At 43.0% G+C, this 18,301-nt stretch overlaps 1 protein-coding gene across 1 annotated transcript; it reads left to right on the plus strand.

Moving 5' to 3' along the window:
• The first annotated feature begins 385 nt into the window (after positions 1-385).
• On the plus strand, positions 386-17,051 carry loxl1 (lysyl oxidase-like 1). The gene is made up of 7 exons (XM_028957053.1): positions 386-1,954; positions 8,386-8,494; positions 9,823-9,960; positions 13,639-13,795; positions 14,081-14,176; positions 14,490-14,605; positions 15,509-17,051. The coding sequence occupies exons 1-7, from the start codon at positions 868-870 to the stop codon at positions 15,513-15,515; spliced, it is 1,710 nt and encodes a 569-aa protein (XP_028812886.1). The 5' UTR covers positions 386-867; the 3' UTR covers positions 15,516-17,051.
• Positions 17,052-18,301: the final 1,250 nt, after the last annotated feature.

Consider the following 18,301-nt stretch of genomic DNA (forward strand, 5'->3'; position numbering starts at 1 on the left):
GCATGCCACTGAATGTGTCTATGTGAAATGCAATACTAAGAGTGAATATTGTGTAGGAAATAACTAGGGGAAAGCTTGTATGTCCTAAAATCCTTTCAACCCTCAAGAGTGATAAGACCTTGAATGAAGGTTTAAAGATGTTACAGCTTCACCACTGGTCTGTTGTAAAAGTGTTTTTGAAAAAGGAATGTTTATTGAATGTACACCATCCACCATTTCAGCATGTTTCAGATGAAAGAGGACAAGCAGAAGAAAGCGGGAATGACTGGGATCACAGTGGCATTGGATGGGGCTGTTGACTCTGGAAGCTTTTCACAGCCCTTGCTGCAACAAGTCCAGGAAACAGCTCTAGCACTAGGGCCATGTGGGATCTCTCTGTTTCCCGAAAAAAAAAGGAAGAAAGAACGCAGGGAAAAACTTTTTTCACAGACTGTTATAAGCAATCAGGGAACCAAACAGAAGGCTGCAGCCCCTTCAGAGTTGTACAGGCAGCCCTCACTCGGCAGAGGCGTGAGAGCAATGCCCACTTTCCCCCCAGCCACTCGCAGACAGGGGACTTTCTCACCGCCTAGAAGGACACCACCAGCCCAGGGAGCTCCTCTACCCACAGAAGGTTACACCTATCCAGGCTACAGATCCTGATCTGGGACTTCTCTATTGATCACACTCCAGAACTCAATGTTTGGTCAGCAGATGGACTCAACCCCTGGCCTCCCGCCAGCCTCCTTCTCTGTGCTTCCTGCCCTCCATCTCTCGCTGCTGCAGGTTGATGCTGTTTATTGCCACACTTGCCTGGTGAGGAGTTGTAACTTTTTGAGGTGGGTTTCTGCAAGTGTTTGAAGTCTCATTCTTTGCTCCCTCTGTTGGATGAAGATGTTATCGGTTATCTTGGCAACGTGTTGGGTTTCGGTGCTGCTGGGAAGCAGCTGGGCACAGTCCCAATCACAGCCCGAGAAACAAGCTCCGTCTCAGGGTCAAGACTCATCTTCCAACCCCTGGAGGCAGATGATCCAGTGGGAAAACAATGGTCGTGTGTTCAGCCTGCTCAACAGTGGAGCCGAGTACGTACCTGCACGTGGCCAAGAGCAGGACCAGGGCCACCGCGTACTGCTGGCCGACTCACCCAACCAACGCTCACGCCGACCGCAGGGGGGTAATGTGCGCCGCCAGGCTCCGTCCAGGGGCAGCTCAGAAACAGTGAGGGGTGAGGCTCGGCATCCCTTCGGATTTGGACAAGTGCCTGATAACTGGCGCCAAAGGGCGGTGAGTCCAGGAGACTCTGTGGGCAATTCTCGCTTCCAATCATCCTCTGGCACTCGCTACAGGCCCTCTGGAGGCTCATCCTCTTCATCTTCATCCTTCTCATCATCATCATCCTTTAATGTACAGTCTTACCCACAGTACCCTCTCCCTCAGCCTTCTTACTCGCAGCCATACGAGCCTAGATTTGCTGAGCGAAGCTACGAACCACCCTTCCAGAGAGGAAGCAGCTACTCTGTGGGAACTGGTGGCGGTTACGGTGGCGGGGGCTATACAGGTGGTGGCTACAGCTACGGAGGTGTAATGCCTGGTCTTCCACAGTCATCCTCCGACTCTGGGGATGATTACCGTTACTACGCTCCATATGGTCAACCCTATCCTGCCATTCCAGCTCAACCTGCGCAACCTCCCTTCTCAGATGGACTGGACCGCCGATACACACACAGCCTTTACAACGAGGATGGCGCTCCTCCTTCAGACACAAACGCAGCCCCTGTGTCCAACCCTGTGGTTCCCGTGGACAGGAGTGGAACACCAGTGCGAAGCCCTCAGTATGAGCAATTCCCCCCATTTGGACGCCCACAGCCCCCATTTGTGCACCCTGTTCCTCCAGTGAGAAACCCTCTCACATCCAACTCTGCTGACTTCAACCCAAGTGTTAACGTCGGGAGCGTTTATCGGCAAGAACAGAGAGGTATTTATTGGGCCTATTTGATGCTAAAAAATGATCACACATGTGATGTTTGCATTTTCCGAATTTTGAAGACTTTAAGTAGAACGTCCATTTGTTACTTTGCTGCTAGTTTAGAGAAACAGGTCCATACAATGTTGCCCAGATGAAGGCTGCCTGAAGTGAAGTGCATGTGTTGAGTTCCATCCAGGCCTGCTCCCAGAATGACAGAAAGGAAATGAGGGGAAAAAAGAGAAAGGAAAGAAAAAAATGCCGCTCTGCTGCCATCACTGTGTTTTCTGGCAGCAGGTTCATTTTGGACGTGAGCAGGCTTGAGCCCAGGGGAACTTAAATCGTACCACCTGACTAGTGAACTATTTGCTTTGCAGCTGGAAACGGATGTTGTTATTCACATTTCTGTTTCGATTTCTTTGACTTGTGGTTTGATTTTGTTTTTGCTTTTTCACCCCCTTTCGGGCCTGCGTCCCTCAGAAACAGAGGGGGTTCTGTGCTATGATTCAACCCAAGCCCCTTCTCACTACATCTCAGTTTGCAAACAAAAGGAAAAATGTCCGTTCATCCTTCAGCATTCCATGCATTATTGGATCCAGGTGCCGGGAATGGCAGAGGTTCAGTGAGCACAGAAGGCTTAGTGTAACGCTGATTTCAAATGTGCCTGTTGTTTTTGAGGGTGGTTTCGGGGAGGTATGGCCAGGCAGGGCGTTGGGTGCTGGTAATGGTAGTGACTTCACCGAGGGGCTGGTGGGTGAAGTCAGTGCTGAGAATAGGAGAGTGTGGAGGAACAGAATGAGTCTGTAATGGAGAGGCGTGGGTGGGGGACCCATGCCTGACTTCACGACTCTCACAGGAAAGGGGGCGATGTGGGAAGTCCCTGAAACACAGGGGGTCCAGGACCTCATATTTGTACTGTGGGGTAATGCATACAAGATGGATTCTGTTAGAGCCACAAGAAGTAGAAGAATTTAATCTGTTTCTCTGGACAGTTTATCAGCATAACTCTGTGAGACAGGGGTGTACTATGGGTGTCATAGTAAGGGGGAAGCTTAAAATAAGCAAACTTTGTAGGCCTCTTTCTATTCGATCCAAGCTTTATGTACAGAGATTTGTGCTACACCCCTGTTGGTGGGGTCTGAACAGTGTTGGGAAGATTACTTTGGAATTGCAATTTGTTACAATTAAAATGTGATAGTAGTTTAAAAAAAAATGTAATAGTAGTGTAACTATTTCAATCAAAACAGTAATTTAACTTAATTTAACTATTTCAATCAAAAAAGTAATTTAACCTAATTTTTTACCGGAATACTGACAAACTCTTTTCAATACACAAATGAACATGATTATAATATATCAAGTTTATAACAAAGATAATATAATAACAATCACCACAAGGTCAGTCTTCAGGTCTCATTTTACTGTAAAATAATACAGTTATAAAGAACTGCTAAATCAAATATTTAACATTCAAGAGCAAAGAATAATCTGAGGAACTGAGGTTCCTCCACCCTTCTCACCACCCAGGTGGTAAACCAGCAGACATTCACAGTCGAAACACACCAGGCAGGCATGTAGCATCCGACATTGTTCTCCAGCATTGTTCTTCTTCCTCGCAGTGTCACAGTTTCAATAAATTGCTACAATCAACTTATAATCACTGGTATAATCAATGAACTAATAGTTTAATTACACATTTAATTAATTACTACATTTCTACAGTAACAAGAGCAGATTACAATTATTACAGATTACAATTACCTTCCAGAATTTAGTCTGGATCGGTGGAACATGTAGACTATGCTTACTAATGTAGAAGAATGCATGTATAATTAAACATAATCATGACTAAGTAGTGTAGACCACAGAATTTGGGCTAAAATGATACAACAATATAATGAGAGATAATTGATTGGCTGATTGATTAATTGATTGATTACCTCTATTTTATAATTAGTATATGACCATTATAGAACAAATAGTTAATGGGAAAATGTTTACATTAAAATTAAATTTAATTAAACTTTACTCAGTTACCCAACTATGGGAAAATCCTACTTTTGTAACATATTACCTTGTATGTATGATTTTTTTATGGTTTACGGAATTATCAAAAGAAAGTTTATGTAGAATAGTTTCTACTTCTTTGCAAGATTTTTTGGCATCGTCCTGTCTTTTGATGTATTTCCTGCTGTTTCCCATGCTGTGTTGTCTGTGCTAAACCTCTTCTTTTAAAATTTCCCTCACAAATGACTTCATGAATTTCTCACAGACCATCCCTTACATGTAAAACCTAAGTGTAATCCAGGGGGATTGATGAAACTGGGACCTGTAGCAGTCAGTGGTTTAGACTGGAGATCTGGGAGCTCCACCATGGGGGCTGTGAGCAGGAGGGGGGTGGTGCTGCTCTCCATCATCTGCTGAGGAGCCCAGCTGAGCCTCATGATCTTTCATGAGCCACTGAGCTCTTTAGGGTAGCGACCTGGATTCCGTCACACTTTTGCGCATGCTTGTAAACACACATGGATCCACATTTCTGCCTATGCACACTTGCATGTGCAAAACGTGCATTCATACACAATTTTCATTTATGCACCGACTTTAACACACACACTCAGACACAAACTTCAGTCCCCCCACACTTCATTCTTTGACTCTCGCACAAATGTGTGCAGATGCCGGAATATTCTCACACTCCATTTAGTGAGTGTAATAGAATATGGCAGCCAATAGGATATGAAGAGAGAGCAGCACAGCCATAGCCTGATTAGACTTCTGAATCACTCTGCACAGCATGGAATTTTCTCTCTCAGCGATCACATCTGCAGCCCCTCCACATACGGATACACATGCAAATGCATGCACACACACATAGGCTTTCTTCCACACCAGCTCTGTATAAGCTGTCAAATCAATCAAAATCCTTATTCAGTGCAGCTTTGATACTGTCACAGGGAGGCATAGTTTGGAAACTTGGCTGTTCGCTGAGACCTATAGAGATATGTGAATCCCCTTCTGAGCTTTGTGATAAATAGTTTTGGTGAAGTATATCACCACCACATTTGTTCCTGACTTGGTAATAGTCTAGCTCTGGTTATTTATTGTGCTCAGTTCGCATTACTCTTGCATGTTTCTGTACGTTTGAATAGCCTAGCGGTTAAGGAAGCGGCCCCGTAATCAGAAGGTTGCCAGTTCATGCCACTGAGGTGCCATTGAGCAAAGCACCGTCCCCACACACTTCTCCCCGGGTGCTTGTCATGGCTGCCCACTGCTCATTCAGGGTGATGGGTTAAATGCAGAGGACAAATTTCACTGTGTGCACCGTGTGCTGTGCTGCTGTGTATCACATGTGACAATCACTTTACTAAAGTCATAGTCTTCACTCTAGGGTTAGGGTCACCCTACATATGACCTACATGTGACCTTTAACATCTAAATGTGGCTGCCGTATGAATGCACAAAGAGTTTTTGTCCTGCTGTTGTTCTGCATTTGATTATGTGGTGGGACCACGAAAAAAAGAGAACCCCACCAGTGCCTCTAATGACGCCATCAAGCCTGGGGTGCATGTTCTAACTGATTTACTTACTGAAAGGGAACAAACCAGGGTAGGGTCTCACCCATGCCAATTGTGTCACAATGCACCATTCTTCAGTACTCCTGTGCACTCTGGGATTTATAAAATAAGCTTTTTTTGTACAGTATATTTGAAAGTGACATGATACTGCTGTGCACATAACCTTAATCCAGTAACACGTCAGATGACTGAAAAACATTGCAATGTTTAATGAACATGGTTCCGCTGGTTCATATACTATACTGAAAATGTTCCAAAAGGAATTAGTTTGTTGGAGGGCTTTGTGCTGTTCAGCTTAATTGAATATACCTAATTTAGACAAAAGTTGATGGTATAAGAAACTGTGCTGGAGTTGTATTTGGTAAGGATTGCGCACATGCAGACCTTCTGCTGTCAGTATGCACACATGCATTCCATGGCTATGATGTAGGTCAACAGCTATTCCCTCATATTTTCCCACCCTTTAAAAAATGTAACAGAGGTGAACTTCTTTTTCTTTTCTTTTTAAAAAAAATCGTTTCATTTTCTCACTATCAGCTCTCTCAGAAATGCTCTCATTCTCTCATCTGAAACCACAGACCAAAACAGGAGCTTGTCCAAAACTCACATTCCTCCTCTGCATGTCTGGCTGTTCCTTTCTTTTTTTCCTGGGGGGGAGGAGGTGATAAGTGGCCCCACTGACCCTCTCCGGCACACCCGACTCTGGCAGCATCCGCCTCAGCAGCTATTTTACTGCCTTAGTCACAGACTTGGGCCCTTTCCCCAGTCCATGCACCACACTCCGTGACATCATTGTTGTTTCACCTTGTCTAATCCCACTATCTCTCCTCACGCCGTGTTCCTTTTTTCTGTATCTAGCTATATATCTTTTTTTGTTGTTTTTTTGTCCTAGAAGTAAAGCACTTTGGAGAACTGTCACTGTGGTCACAATGGTTCATGTGGTTTCTACCCCAAACCCACGCTCGGTGCTGCACAAGAAACAGGCCATAAAATGTTCAGCGCAGATCCTCAAACACTTGCCTTCATGCTTGTGGTTTGTGGCTTGTCAGTCAAAGAAAAGCCTAACTTGAAATGACAGATACTAAAACAGATTAGTGTCATAAAATATCAAATGATCCTGTCCAGGTTTAAGGCCACATTTCTTTTCCTCACAAAAGCCCTTCAGAGGAAAGTTTCACAAAAGACAACCAAAGATCCATTGGCCAGTTGTGTTTGTCTTTCTTACTGCTTTCGTTTGCTTGTTACTTCCTGGGGTGAAAGTGCCTTCTGAAGTGTGTGACCCTCAGGTCGCTGAGATGATAATCTGGAATTCACAGCAATTAGTGAGCAGTGACTGGGGTGCAATTACACCATCCGTCCTGAACAGTTCGAAACAGCGACCCTAACATACCAATAACGACTGCAGAACTGTGCACACAGCCTTTTCTGTTTTGTGGGATCTAAACAGGGGTCCCTTGTGGGGGCAGTGTTTTTATTAAATCCCCTGAAACACCAGTTTTTTCCTCACATTTTCTTCACATTATTCTAAAGCCACCATGTTTAACAAACAAGCACATTTTTCATAGGCAGGATTTAGTTGAAATTTAATTAGCAAAAGCAATTATAATGTCTACAGGAAAGCAATTAATGTGTAATAATTTTAAAAATGTATATAGAATTATGTATAATAAGGTAAAATGAGCAGTCATGAATGCCTTGAAATCTTTGGTGGGGTAAATGACACTTTGTATGCATAAATTAATTGTTATTTTCAATTTTTCAACAAATGTTCCAGACTGTCTCAGAACTGAACCATTTGGTGGCAATCCCAGTTCAAAATGAAACATAACTACTATATATGGCAAATCTTATATAGATTAAGAGTTTGCTTAAACTTTAACAAGAATCATTTACTTTGCATTTCACAGCATTTGGCAGACATCCCTGTGCAGAGCATCTTACAAGGTGCTTTCATGTTGCCATCAGTGAAGTAATCCGTTCTGGTTCATTAGGACCTAAATTCAATCCTTGTATGCACTCTGTTGTACTTTACTTGTAAAAATAAGATTACAAGAAAGAGTTTACAAACTGGTTTAAGTATTCTTTAAAGAGGAAGGTGTTAAGCTGCCATTTGAAAATTCTCAGTGACTGTGCTGGCCCCTGTGTGGAGAGAAGAATCTAGATGAATGTCTTCCTCATACCTTCAGCAGTGGAGGGAGCAGGCGAGCAGTACTGGAGGGTCGGAGAGTGTGAGGTGCAGTGCGAGGTATAATGAATATGTTCCAGTCCAGCGTGGGGGACTTTGGGAAGGTTGAAAACCAGTCGTGCTGCTGCATTCTGTATTAGTTGTAGAGGCCGGATGGCATTCAGAGGTAGACCAGCTAGGAGGGAGTTACAGTAATCCAGCCGTGAGATTACTAGAGACTGAACAAGTAGCTGGGTGGCCTGTGTTGATAGATAAGATCGGATCCATCTGATATTGTAGAGAAGGAATGTACATGAGCGGGAAAGGTTGGTGATGTGAGTCGAGAAAGAAAGTTGGTTGTCTGTAGTTTGGTGGGATTGAGTTTTAGATAATGATCTGCCATCAAAGATGAAAAATGTTCAGTTGACCGTTTACAGGTGCATGTATGTATGCCATGGCAATTATTCGGCACTTGAAAGAAATTCAAAATATGCATTTATGAAATAGTTGTAAATGCCATTTGAAAGTCCTGTGGTCATGTTTGAAGTTTTTTTTTCCTTTGAGTTTGATAATGTGCTATTTTGACTATGCATAAGTTGAATTACGTAAATCATATTCAAATGGTAATAGAAATCTTAAAAATGTAATAAAACTGTCATATAAAAAGTATTTGGTGCTACAATGCTAATTTTAAGTTTTTACAGGTTTGCCAGACCTTGTTCCAGACCCAAACTACGTCCAGGCCTCCACATACATCCAACGGACCCACATGTATTCCCTCCGCTGTGCAGCAGAAGAAAAGTGCCTGTCGAGGTATGGACACAGCCCTGGGTTTGTGCCTGGTTTTGCTACGCTCCCCTGTACTCAGTCAAACAATTAGTGCTGCCATTTTAGCAGAGGGTCTCCATGCCTGACTCGCAGCTTAACAAGGTGTGGAAAAACATTAGAGTCATTCAAGGCCCCACCCTATTTACTGTTCTACAGTAGTAGGTGACACCTTTACTGCAAGATCCATCATTGCTGCGCACATTGTGTACGGTGAGGAGTGATACTTCTCCCGAATGCATTTTCATTGCTGGCCTGCAGCTAATAATGTGGGCAGTCAGCGGAACCACACTGTAAAATATGAGTCCGGAAGGCTGGTAACCTTCACACTCATTTCAGCCTGTCTGAGGTCCCAGAATGCTGCCTGAGATCTGTGTCAGGAAGCTCGGCATGGTTATTTCCCCTGCCAGCTGACAGGACACTTGAAATCTGAGGCAGTGTGTTAATTAATTATTAAAATGCTATCAGGCCTAATGAAAGGAATGATCAAGAAGTCTTAAGAATGCATTAAAATAGTTAACTATATAACTATATATATATAACACTGTGTGTGTGTGTGTGTGTGTGTGTGTGTGTGTATATACTGTATGTATGTATGTATGTATACACACACACACACAGTACAGGCCAAAGGTTTGGACACCTTCTCATTCAATGTTTTTTCTTTATTTTCATGACCATTTACATTGGTACATTCTCACTGAGGATTCTTATGTACTTAAGAAAGGTGAATATATATATATATATATATATGTGTGAAAGGTGAAATAACTGAAAACATGTTTTATATTCTAGTTTCTTCCAAATAGCCGCCCTTTACTCTGATTACTGCTTTGCACACTCTTGGCATTCTCTCGATGAGCTTGTCACTGAGGTCATCACCTGAAATGTCTAAAAGGAGTTCCCAGAGGAACTCCTTTGTTGGTCCCTTTGACTTCACTCTGTGGTCCAGCTCACCTCAAGCCATCTTGATTGGGTTCAGGTCCGGTGACTGAGGAGGCCAGGTCTCCACTTTTTGTTAAATACATAACTCCACATGTGTTCATTCATAGTTTTGATACCTTCAGTGAGAATCTACCGTGTAAATGGTCATGAAAATAAAGAAAACACATTGAATGAGAAAGTGTTTCAAACTTTTGGCCAGTACTCCACAACAATTATAATCTTAGCCTTAGTCTAACAGAGCTGTTTAAACTATCGTCCCTGTGCAATGTAAGCAGACAATTTTTTTACATTACAGTACCTATAGGGTCTAACAGAAGCAAACAGCCCCATGAGTTTTTATAAACTACTCATTGATCTTTATTTTCACACAGTTCTGCTTATAGCCAAGAGATGACTGATTACGACATAAGGGTCCTGCTCCGATTCCCCCAGCGGGTGAAGAACCAGGGCTCAGCGGACTTCATGCCCAACAGACCCCGCCACACCTGGGAATGGCACAGCTGCCACCAGTGAGTAACACTCATGTCTTCAGCAAATCCATCAGTCGACTCCTGATGGATACAATTTGACAGAACGTACTATTCGATCGATTTTGTATTCTGGTTGGCTGAACAGTTGTGTGTCACTTTAGGAATGATTCTCAAAAAGGTGTCAATGCATTTCAATGCAAAGTGCAGAGGCAAAGAACAACCAAAAACTAAACAACAGGACATGGCATTGACTTACGCTTAAGATCAGTCCTGGAGAGTTACATGCCAGTACATTTCCCAGCTCTCCTTAAATCATTTCTCTACTAATGATCTACTACACTAACATCTCTTGGCTCTGAAAATGGACGTGGCTTGATGACAGCTGGAAAGCCAGGGCAGCAAATCTGAACTCTGCAATAAATGATTTCAAGTTGGATGGCTCTGGGATGTTACTAGAAGGTTCATTATCACTGTTGAGGATTTCCCTTAGAAGATCCATTCTATCATGACTAGAGGAGCAGGAATGAGTGAATTGGCCTTGAATTGGGCAAGGCTGTCTGGAATGAGGATCTGATGGTGACACCTCACCACGCTTAAAATGAACTTGGCCAGAGTCACTGCTGGCAGAAACAAATGTCTAGGGCGGGCATTTTTTGCAAGTCGCTCATTATTGTTTTAAGTGTGGTGGAATGCTGAGTACCCATTAGCAAATGAATGACATTGACCAGTGATATCACCACATCGCACTTTTACCCACAATCCATCCTGATTGTGCTCATGCAAGTGGACATTTCAGGGCTCAGACATAAATAATATCCTCGTTGGCTTGACATGCTTTACACCAGGGTCCCAGGCCTGTCGCTGTCTGCATTCAGATTTACAGCACAGATAGGAGTGAGACAGAAAAACTCTCCCTCACACACACACACACACACACTGTGGCCCAGATTCTCTCAATACCCTTGCTGTCACATATACTGTCCCCACAGTGGCGTTTTTTGACAGACGTACAAGAAATTCATTTTTGTTTTCCTACAACTGACTGGCGGTCTAGAGAACTAATTTTGCATAACAGGGTTCTGTCACCAAGCCGGTTCAGAAATAGCAGCCCATGTTGTCAGCATGTTGACACTGGCACTGGGACCATGACGGTTCATTTAAAGAATAACACATGAGAGGCATGGCTGCTGAGCTCAACAGCAACTATGATAGTAATGCTATTATATTTCAAATGCTATAAACAGCTGTAGAAACATTAAAAAAAAAAAAAAAACGTAAAGGATACAGGATCTGTGCCAAGCAATGGCATTCAGCTCTCAGGCTGGAAAAACAAAAAACAGTGTTATTATTTGATATATTGGAATGTTTCTCAGCATTTCACAATATGAACAGTGGGTTCGTTTCTGTATTAGAATGCTTGTCGTATGTGCGCACCAGGACCCTGGGTGGACGTTGATGCAACACAACTGTCAGCCATCTATGCATGGCTGGAGCCAGCCTGGCACCCTAAAGCCGGAAAAATCCAGATCAGGCCACCGCAGTCTCGTAGAGACCCCACGTAATCTGTCCGTTTTTTCATCAAAACCGCGGGGAGTGCTTGCATCGCGTGTCTGGGGGGGCTGGCGTGGATGCAGCTCGGTTTGTTGACAGCCACTCGAAGGAATACACATTTTTTTCCTTTGGCGCGAGCACATCGTTTGACATGATGAACCCTTCATTGTGTTCCCACTTAAAGTGCGATAGAGTAAATCTGGAAAGACGTTCATTGCTCCACAACAAACTCGTGAGTGAAAAACGATGTGCAGCCGCTTCACGTTCACAAGGCATTAGGAGTGATTTGGAAAGGGACAAGTATCTCTCTGTTCCTTTCATTTGTCCGTCCAGATTTCTCACTCTGGTGTTCATCCAGCCATGCATTTCTGAAGATGGAGGTAATTCATAGAGTGAGCGGTCTGTTCCCTCCAGCGGCCCCTCATTGACTCCGTGCTTGAAGTTGATTGGAGGTGACTTTAGGGGCCATGAATTCAGTCCCGACATGTGACGGAAAAAATGAGTCCACCCATTATCACTCGAAAGTGCCAACATCTACTTCCCTTTCTATAGTGGAACATTCTGGAAAAAACACTCCGGGTCTTATTTCAGAGCATTACAGGAACACAGAAAGTCTTTTCATCTGGGCGTCTTCAAGTCCATTTTGCTTTTTTTATGGCAGAACAAAACAGACTTTGCTCCAGGTTGGCCTAACTGTCTTGCTTATTATAGGTTATTACACACCTTTGTATAACATCACAGTGCCCTTAAAAGGCAGGGTGCATGATCTGTAATGAACATAGACTGAAATAACATTAAAATAATAAAAAAAACAAGCAGGATCCACAGAAGCTGTTCCAGCACATTTCTAAAAAGCTTTGCTAAAATAATCTTAAAATGCACCCATGAGCACCTCGTGGTGCACAATTACAATTAGAAAAATACTGGCCGGTGATCCTAGCGTAAAAAGTGCACCGTAGCCATGAAAGGTCCTTGGAAGAACTATTCTAGTACAATAAGTTTCAGTTATTATCATTAGATGCTATTAGGTGCCGGTGCTGTGAACAGTTTGACAGCAGCAGCCAGTTTATCAGCCACTGGCCATTTAATTCACTGCTCATGTGATCTGCGCCACGCTAGATTTAACTCGGTCGTAATTAAGGCTTTTAATGTGGCAGAGACCTCAGAATGGGGGAAAGTGGTGGAGGTGTGTGTGGGGGGGTAGCTTTACCCTAGCGCAGATCGAGGTGTGTGGGGTGAGGCGTTGCATCTTCCTCTCGAGTCTGTTACAGCGGACGACTTCAGATATCTTTAAAGAGATAACCTTATTCACGGCAGTAATGGGCCGAGCGCTCGGCTGTGAAAGTGAACAGCAGCAGTTTCTGTCAGCTCTCTGCCTTTATAAACTGTGAGAAAAATGCCAGCATACACAACATACACTGTCACTCGCTCAGTACAGATTGCAGTACAGATTGTGAAACATATGCAATATGCTCAAACTCATTTCAACTGGGTTGCGTCTTCCAGAGGCATGACGTCCCATGATGTCGGGTACAGGGCACACATTCACTCACACACTCATACCTATGGACAATTTAGTCCTTGAACCCCTAGTGCATATGCCATTGGGTGGCAGGAAGAAACTGGCCTATGTCAGTGCTCTAATACATATGTGCAACAACACACAGAAAAAGAGTTATCACTGAGAGGCTCTCATAGTTCCTCGCATTGGATTTTCTCAACAGATGAGTCTATCAGTGTGAGCTGTTGGGGTGAAATTCCAGGAGTACACTTCCTGGCGTGCAGAAACACACAAAAACGCACTCTCTTTTGTACTAACCCCCCTCCCCACACACACCCTAATGATTGTCTCATGCTGTGCAGATAGCGGGTTAGGTAATTAATTTAGTCCTCATGCACCATTAATGTTAATGTCTTGCTTCATCAGTGCATTATTGTTTTTAGTCACTCTGATGAACTCTCCAGTGATGAGAGTGTGTGTGTGTGTCTGTGAGTGTAATAGGTGTTAGTGTGTGCCTAAGAGAGTGTGAATATTGTTGTTGCATATGATAGACATCTCTATTGGCTGCACAGTTCCTTTTTGGTCAGGATATTTTTATTATAAATTTCAGAATTTCCCTCCAGTGTGTGTGGATGGTGATGGTGCTCTGCTCTCTCCCCACACAGACACTACCACAGCATGGACGAGTTCAGCCACTATGACCTGTTGGAGGTCTCCACTGGCCGCAAGGTGGCCGAGGGCCACAAGGCGAGCTTCTGCCTTGAGGACACCACCTGCGACTTTGGCCACCTGAAGCGCTATGCCTGCACCGCCCACACACAGGTATTAAATATGTGCATTCAGTATACGTTAAAATTATTCTGCAAATCTTAGCATGTGATGTGATCATCAGCAAAGTTATATTCATGTGGAAGACTTGTGTCTTAGTGTTGCTGGTTGAAAGCTATATGCTAAAACTATAGCGGTGCAAAAAAAAAATCAATAAACTGCTTTCTGATCTGATAAGTGAGGTAGAAAACAGAACATGGCCTGAATTGCGAGCTCTACTCATGGTTTCACATGCTGGCATTCTGCGTGAGAATCTTTTCTCCCATTGTTCTCCGCCAGGGTCTGAGCCCAGGCTGCTATGATACATACAATGCTGACATTGACTGCCAGTGGATCGATATAACAGACGTCCAGCCTGGAAACTACATACTGAAGGTATCTGCAGGACATATTAACCACACCTGGGTGTTCTCTGCACCAGCGCTCCACCAGTGTTACTGTTAGAATCGCCGCTGTTCGTTATCAGGCCAGATCGAGGGCCGCGTGTATGTACAGCATCTGGCCCAGATGTGAAAGGGTTTACATAACTCACTGTTTACCCAGGTCCAGGTGTTGCCCTCCAGATCTTTCCCCATTCCAGGACATTAGTTCCAGCTTCGGATTCGTGTGGGGGGTCGCTGCGGGTCATGTGTCTCTGTTGACCTTGGATGTTCTAACTCCCTGTCTGCTTTGCTGATCTGCTGAGCAGCTCCAGGTCAACCCCAAGTACCTTGTGATGGAGTCTGATTTCACCAACAACGTGATCAGATGCAACATCCACTATACTGGCCGCTTTGTCACAGCGAACAACTGCAAGCTGTCCCAGTACGTACAGGACTTTACTGCTCATTATTAATCTGTGTTTGATTAACAGGTTAAGGCTATTTAATTTCATGGTATGAAAAGTGTGATTCCTAGAGCTTCAGTTATACTGGTCAATGTTTTTAATGGTGTAAAAATTATCAAACACATTTTATGTTTGTGATCAGTGCTTACAAAAACGTTTGACGCTCTACGGTTCATCCCATTGACATTTTGTTTAATGCAGTCTGTAACAATAGGAGGCTATATAAAAATTATGTCACGACGGCGACCTGACGGGGGATGGAAGCGCAGAGGCGGGACATGCTGGAAAGGGGTTTTATTATAAAATAAACAATAAACACGAATAAACACCAGCACGATGGCTGTAAACAGGGAAATAGAGGGTAGAAGAAAAATGAGCCACGAAAATGTCACCGCTGCCGAAGGGGCGGAAATCTACGGCTTTTAACTGCTGTCCAGATTGGGCACAGGTGATGAGTCCAGGTGCCGTCAGTCCTGACAAATTATTTGCCGCGATAAGTTTCATCTAGTGGTGGCTCCATATGTAAAAATGTATTTACACGTGGCAATTTATTATTTCATTAAATAATTTTTTTACTGATAATCCCAAAATAGCCTTAAATCATAAACAGTCGCAAGGAAAAAAGAGGAAGGTATTAGTCCATCTTGTAGAGTTGAGTCTTTACTTGGTTTTAAAAATGGATTATATGGGCGACCCTCTGGTTCATCTCAAACTGGTCCAACTCAGTGGCAGAGTAGAAAGAAAAAAGTCTAATTAAATTAGGGTGCTTCATTCTGAGTCATTACCATTCCACTTCTATAATATTGAACAACTTCATTATACTTTCTCGCCCTTCTTCTTCCTCTGGACTGACTGTTTGCTCTCCTGCTTCCTTCCTGAAGGTCCTGATTGGACAGAGGCTTATCGAAGGAGATGACCGCTTCATGGGGAATGCTGTTCCATTGAAATGTGAATGGAATCCTCTTCAGCTGTTTTATAATAATCAACATCGTTGCTGTTGTCTGTGTATTTTATGTGTTGTTATAAATTTATGAGTCCATCCGTGAACTTGGACTCTTTTGGCACTGATGAGAACCTAAAGGAATTTACAAAGCATTAATAAACACACACACAAACACACACACACTCATAAATACATATACACACAGTTATTCCAACAGAGAAGAGGGTGTTATTTCAAGTCGTGGCATCGCCCCTTCAGACTGTTTGTCATCCAGCAGTCTCCCCCTTTTAAATGATGCAGTGTCAGACGCCCCTGAACATTTGGAACCAGGGGAGGTCTTTCTCTCTCTAGTGTAAAAAGCAAAACTCTTCTCTGTGTGTGAAATTGAGTAGTGAAATGAAGTGTTGATCCCAGATGAAAAAGAAAAGTCCCTGCAGCATCCATCATCACATGTGGGATTCCACAGGATGAAGCCAGCAGTCAATGACTGGAAAACAGTGTTATGTCATCCTGTTTTTATTCTGTTTTATTTTATTTCATTTTTCACAGTTTCATGTTTGTCCCAGATCTTGCACTGGAGGACTTTAAGCACCAGTTCCTTCATCTACAAACACGGTAAAAGCCCTTCACGGTAAAAAGATGAGGTCAAATATCTTGAAACTTGAAAAATGATTGAAGTGTTCAGTGAGCCACCAAAGCCACCAGCGTGATTACAGTAGGGAACTGATTTTCATCTCAACCAGGACTTTTATCGGCATCCACCATTCTGAGCTGCCTTTAAAGCTAAACTGGTGTGTTTTCAACTGGTGCTCAATCCTTTCTTCCCTTTTACCAACACTGGTCAGATGCCATGCAGGTCATCATTTTCAGTGTGAGAATGAGCATGAAACCCACTGATAACCCACTAGATATAGATACAATGATTGTACTTTTTTCCTTCCTTTAGTACTGTGTCTGGATTGTTGCTGTATTTGGGGAAAATGTATTCTTTTTTCCTTTTGTTTCTAATTTGTCTAATTTGTACCTTAGCGCAGACTTGGACTGTAAAAAGGAAAGCAAACACAATGAGAATAACTACTGTTGTGAAAGCTACCGTTGTAGCACATGTGTATGAAAGCAAAAACGTTGTCTTTACCTACCTCTGAAGGAGTTAGCTATTGTTTCCAGTTGAGAGTATGGTTCAGATTAGAAGTCCTTGTGAAAGGTCATCCGGACCACCTATGACAGTATAATGGCACCAGTGCGCAGAAATGTCCAAAAAGAGGGGAAACAATTAAAAGAATGAGCAAATGCAGAGCAGACTTTGTATAATGTACTCTGTTTAAATACCATATTACACACAAACTATCCTAAAGTTGTACGTAGCCTATGCCACAGCAGACATTCATCAGTCATTGCCTTTGTAATCAGGATACTAGGTTGTACTGTATGTGCACAAACAAAGATTGGGTAATAAAATGAGTAAGTGTGTCTGTTGAGTAGAGAGGTGTCTTGTCCATATTTTTTACTGCGTTGGTTGACGGAAAAATCTCAGGTCTCACCAAGAAGGTTGGGAAATTGTGATTTAAGGTCATCCTACTTTTAGATCACTAATGATAGACAACATGAAGAATTGAAGAAAAAAAGATAAATTGCATTTAAATTACTTATTGCCATGTGTGTGTGTGTGAGAGAGCGAGAGAAAAAGAGTGTGTGTTAGTCTGAGCAGGTTGGGGTGTCTTTTTCGTTTTCCTTTCATTCCTTTCATTCCCTGCCAAATGAGGTAAATGAAGTAAAATAGTAGATGAAGATAGATGAACATATTGGGTCGTTTTTGACCACAGTTTTGTGGCTTACAAAATGCTGGTATTTTTAACTCATCTTTTACTACCATGCGTGGGGCATGTTCCAAAATATCCAGTTGTTACATCAGAGATACATTTTACATGATATTATTTTGGACAATGCACTCAGAAATACAGCAGTGTATAAAAATACTGTTCCACGGGTAGAATAGAATCACTTCAGAGGCCTGGACAGGATGTCGTGCCAGAGTTCAGGGTCTTAACAGGAAAGACGCCTCTTGAGATTCGGTCAGGATGGCGCTGCCATTACACTCCAAAAGGCCTTTCATAACACAACAGTTGCTGATACTTCTGAGTGTTTACATAGTGTTAGGGCGAGCTCGGTTTTCTTCATACAAAAACCTCCAAAGAGAGTGTTATGTACACGCTCCGATGTTGACTTTATCCCGAACCATGCCTTGCACAATCTTGTTTTCTTAATGGCCCACCCCGCCAGAAACGAAAACACTGGCATGAGAGCATGCATTCTTTCAGCTGATGCAGGCCTTCCTAAAGGCCATAGTGGAATTATTCTCACTGTTTAACGTAACATGGCGCTGCGTCCGCGGTCAGCACATTCAGCATGTTTGATGGGGTTTTGAGTGGGATTATGTGCTTGTTTGCATTTATGAAGCGTGATCCAAATCTGAATGCAAATCAGACCTTTTCACATGGCTGAGAAATGAATTCGCCTCACAAGGCTGCTTTTGTATTTTAAACACTTCTTTTTTTCTTTTTCTTTTTTCGTCAGTGTCCTTTCATTTAGACTTGCCAAAAGGGCATAGGTTATTTGTAAAGTCTAGAAAAAGTATGACTCCACGAAAGGCCACGGACACAGAAACACTTGCTTTCCTCTTGATGCAGCCCTAAACTGATGGATACATGCATGTGAATGAAGGGCTAAATGT

Source organism: Denticeps clupeoides, chromosome 16, assembly GCF_900700375.1.
Source record: "Denticeps clupeoides chromosome 16, fDenClu1.1, whole genome shotgun sequence".
NCBI classification, from domain to species: Eukaryota; Metazoa; Chordata; class Actinopteri; order Clupeiformes; family Denticipitidae; genus Denticeps; species Denticeps clupeoides.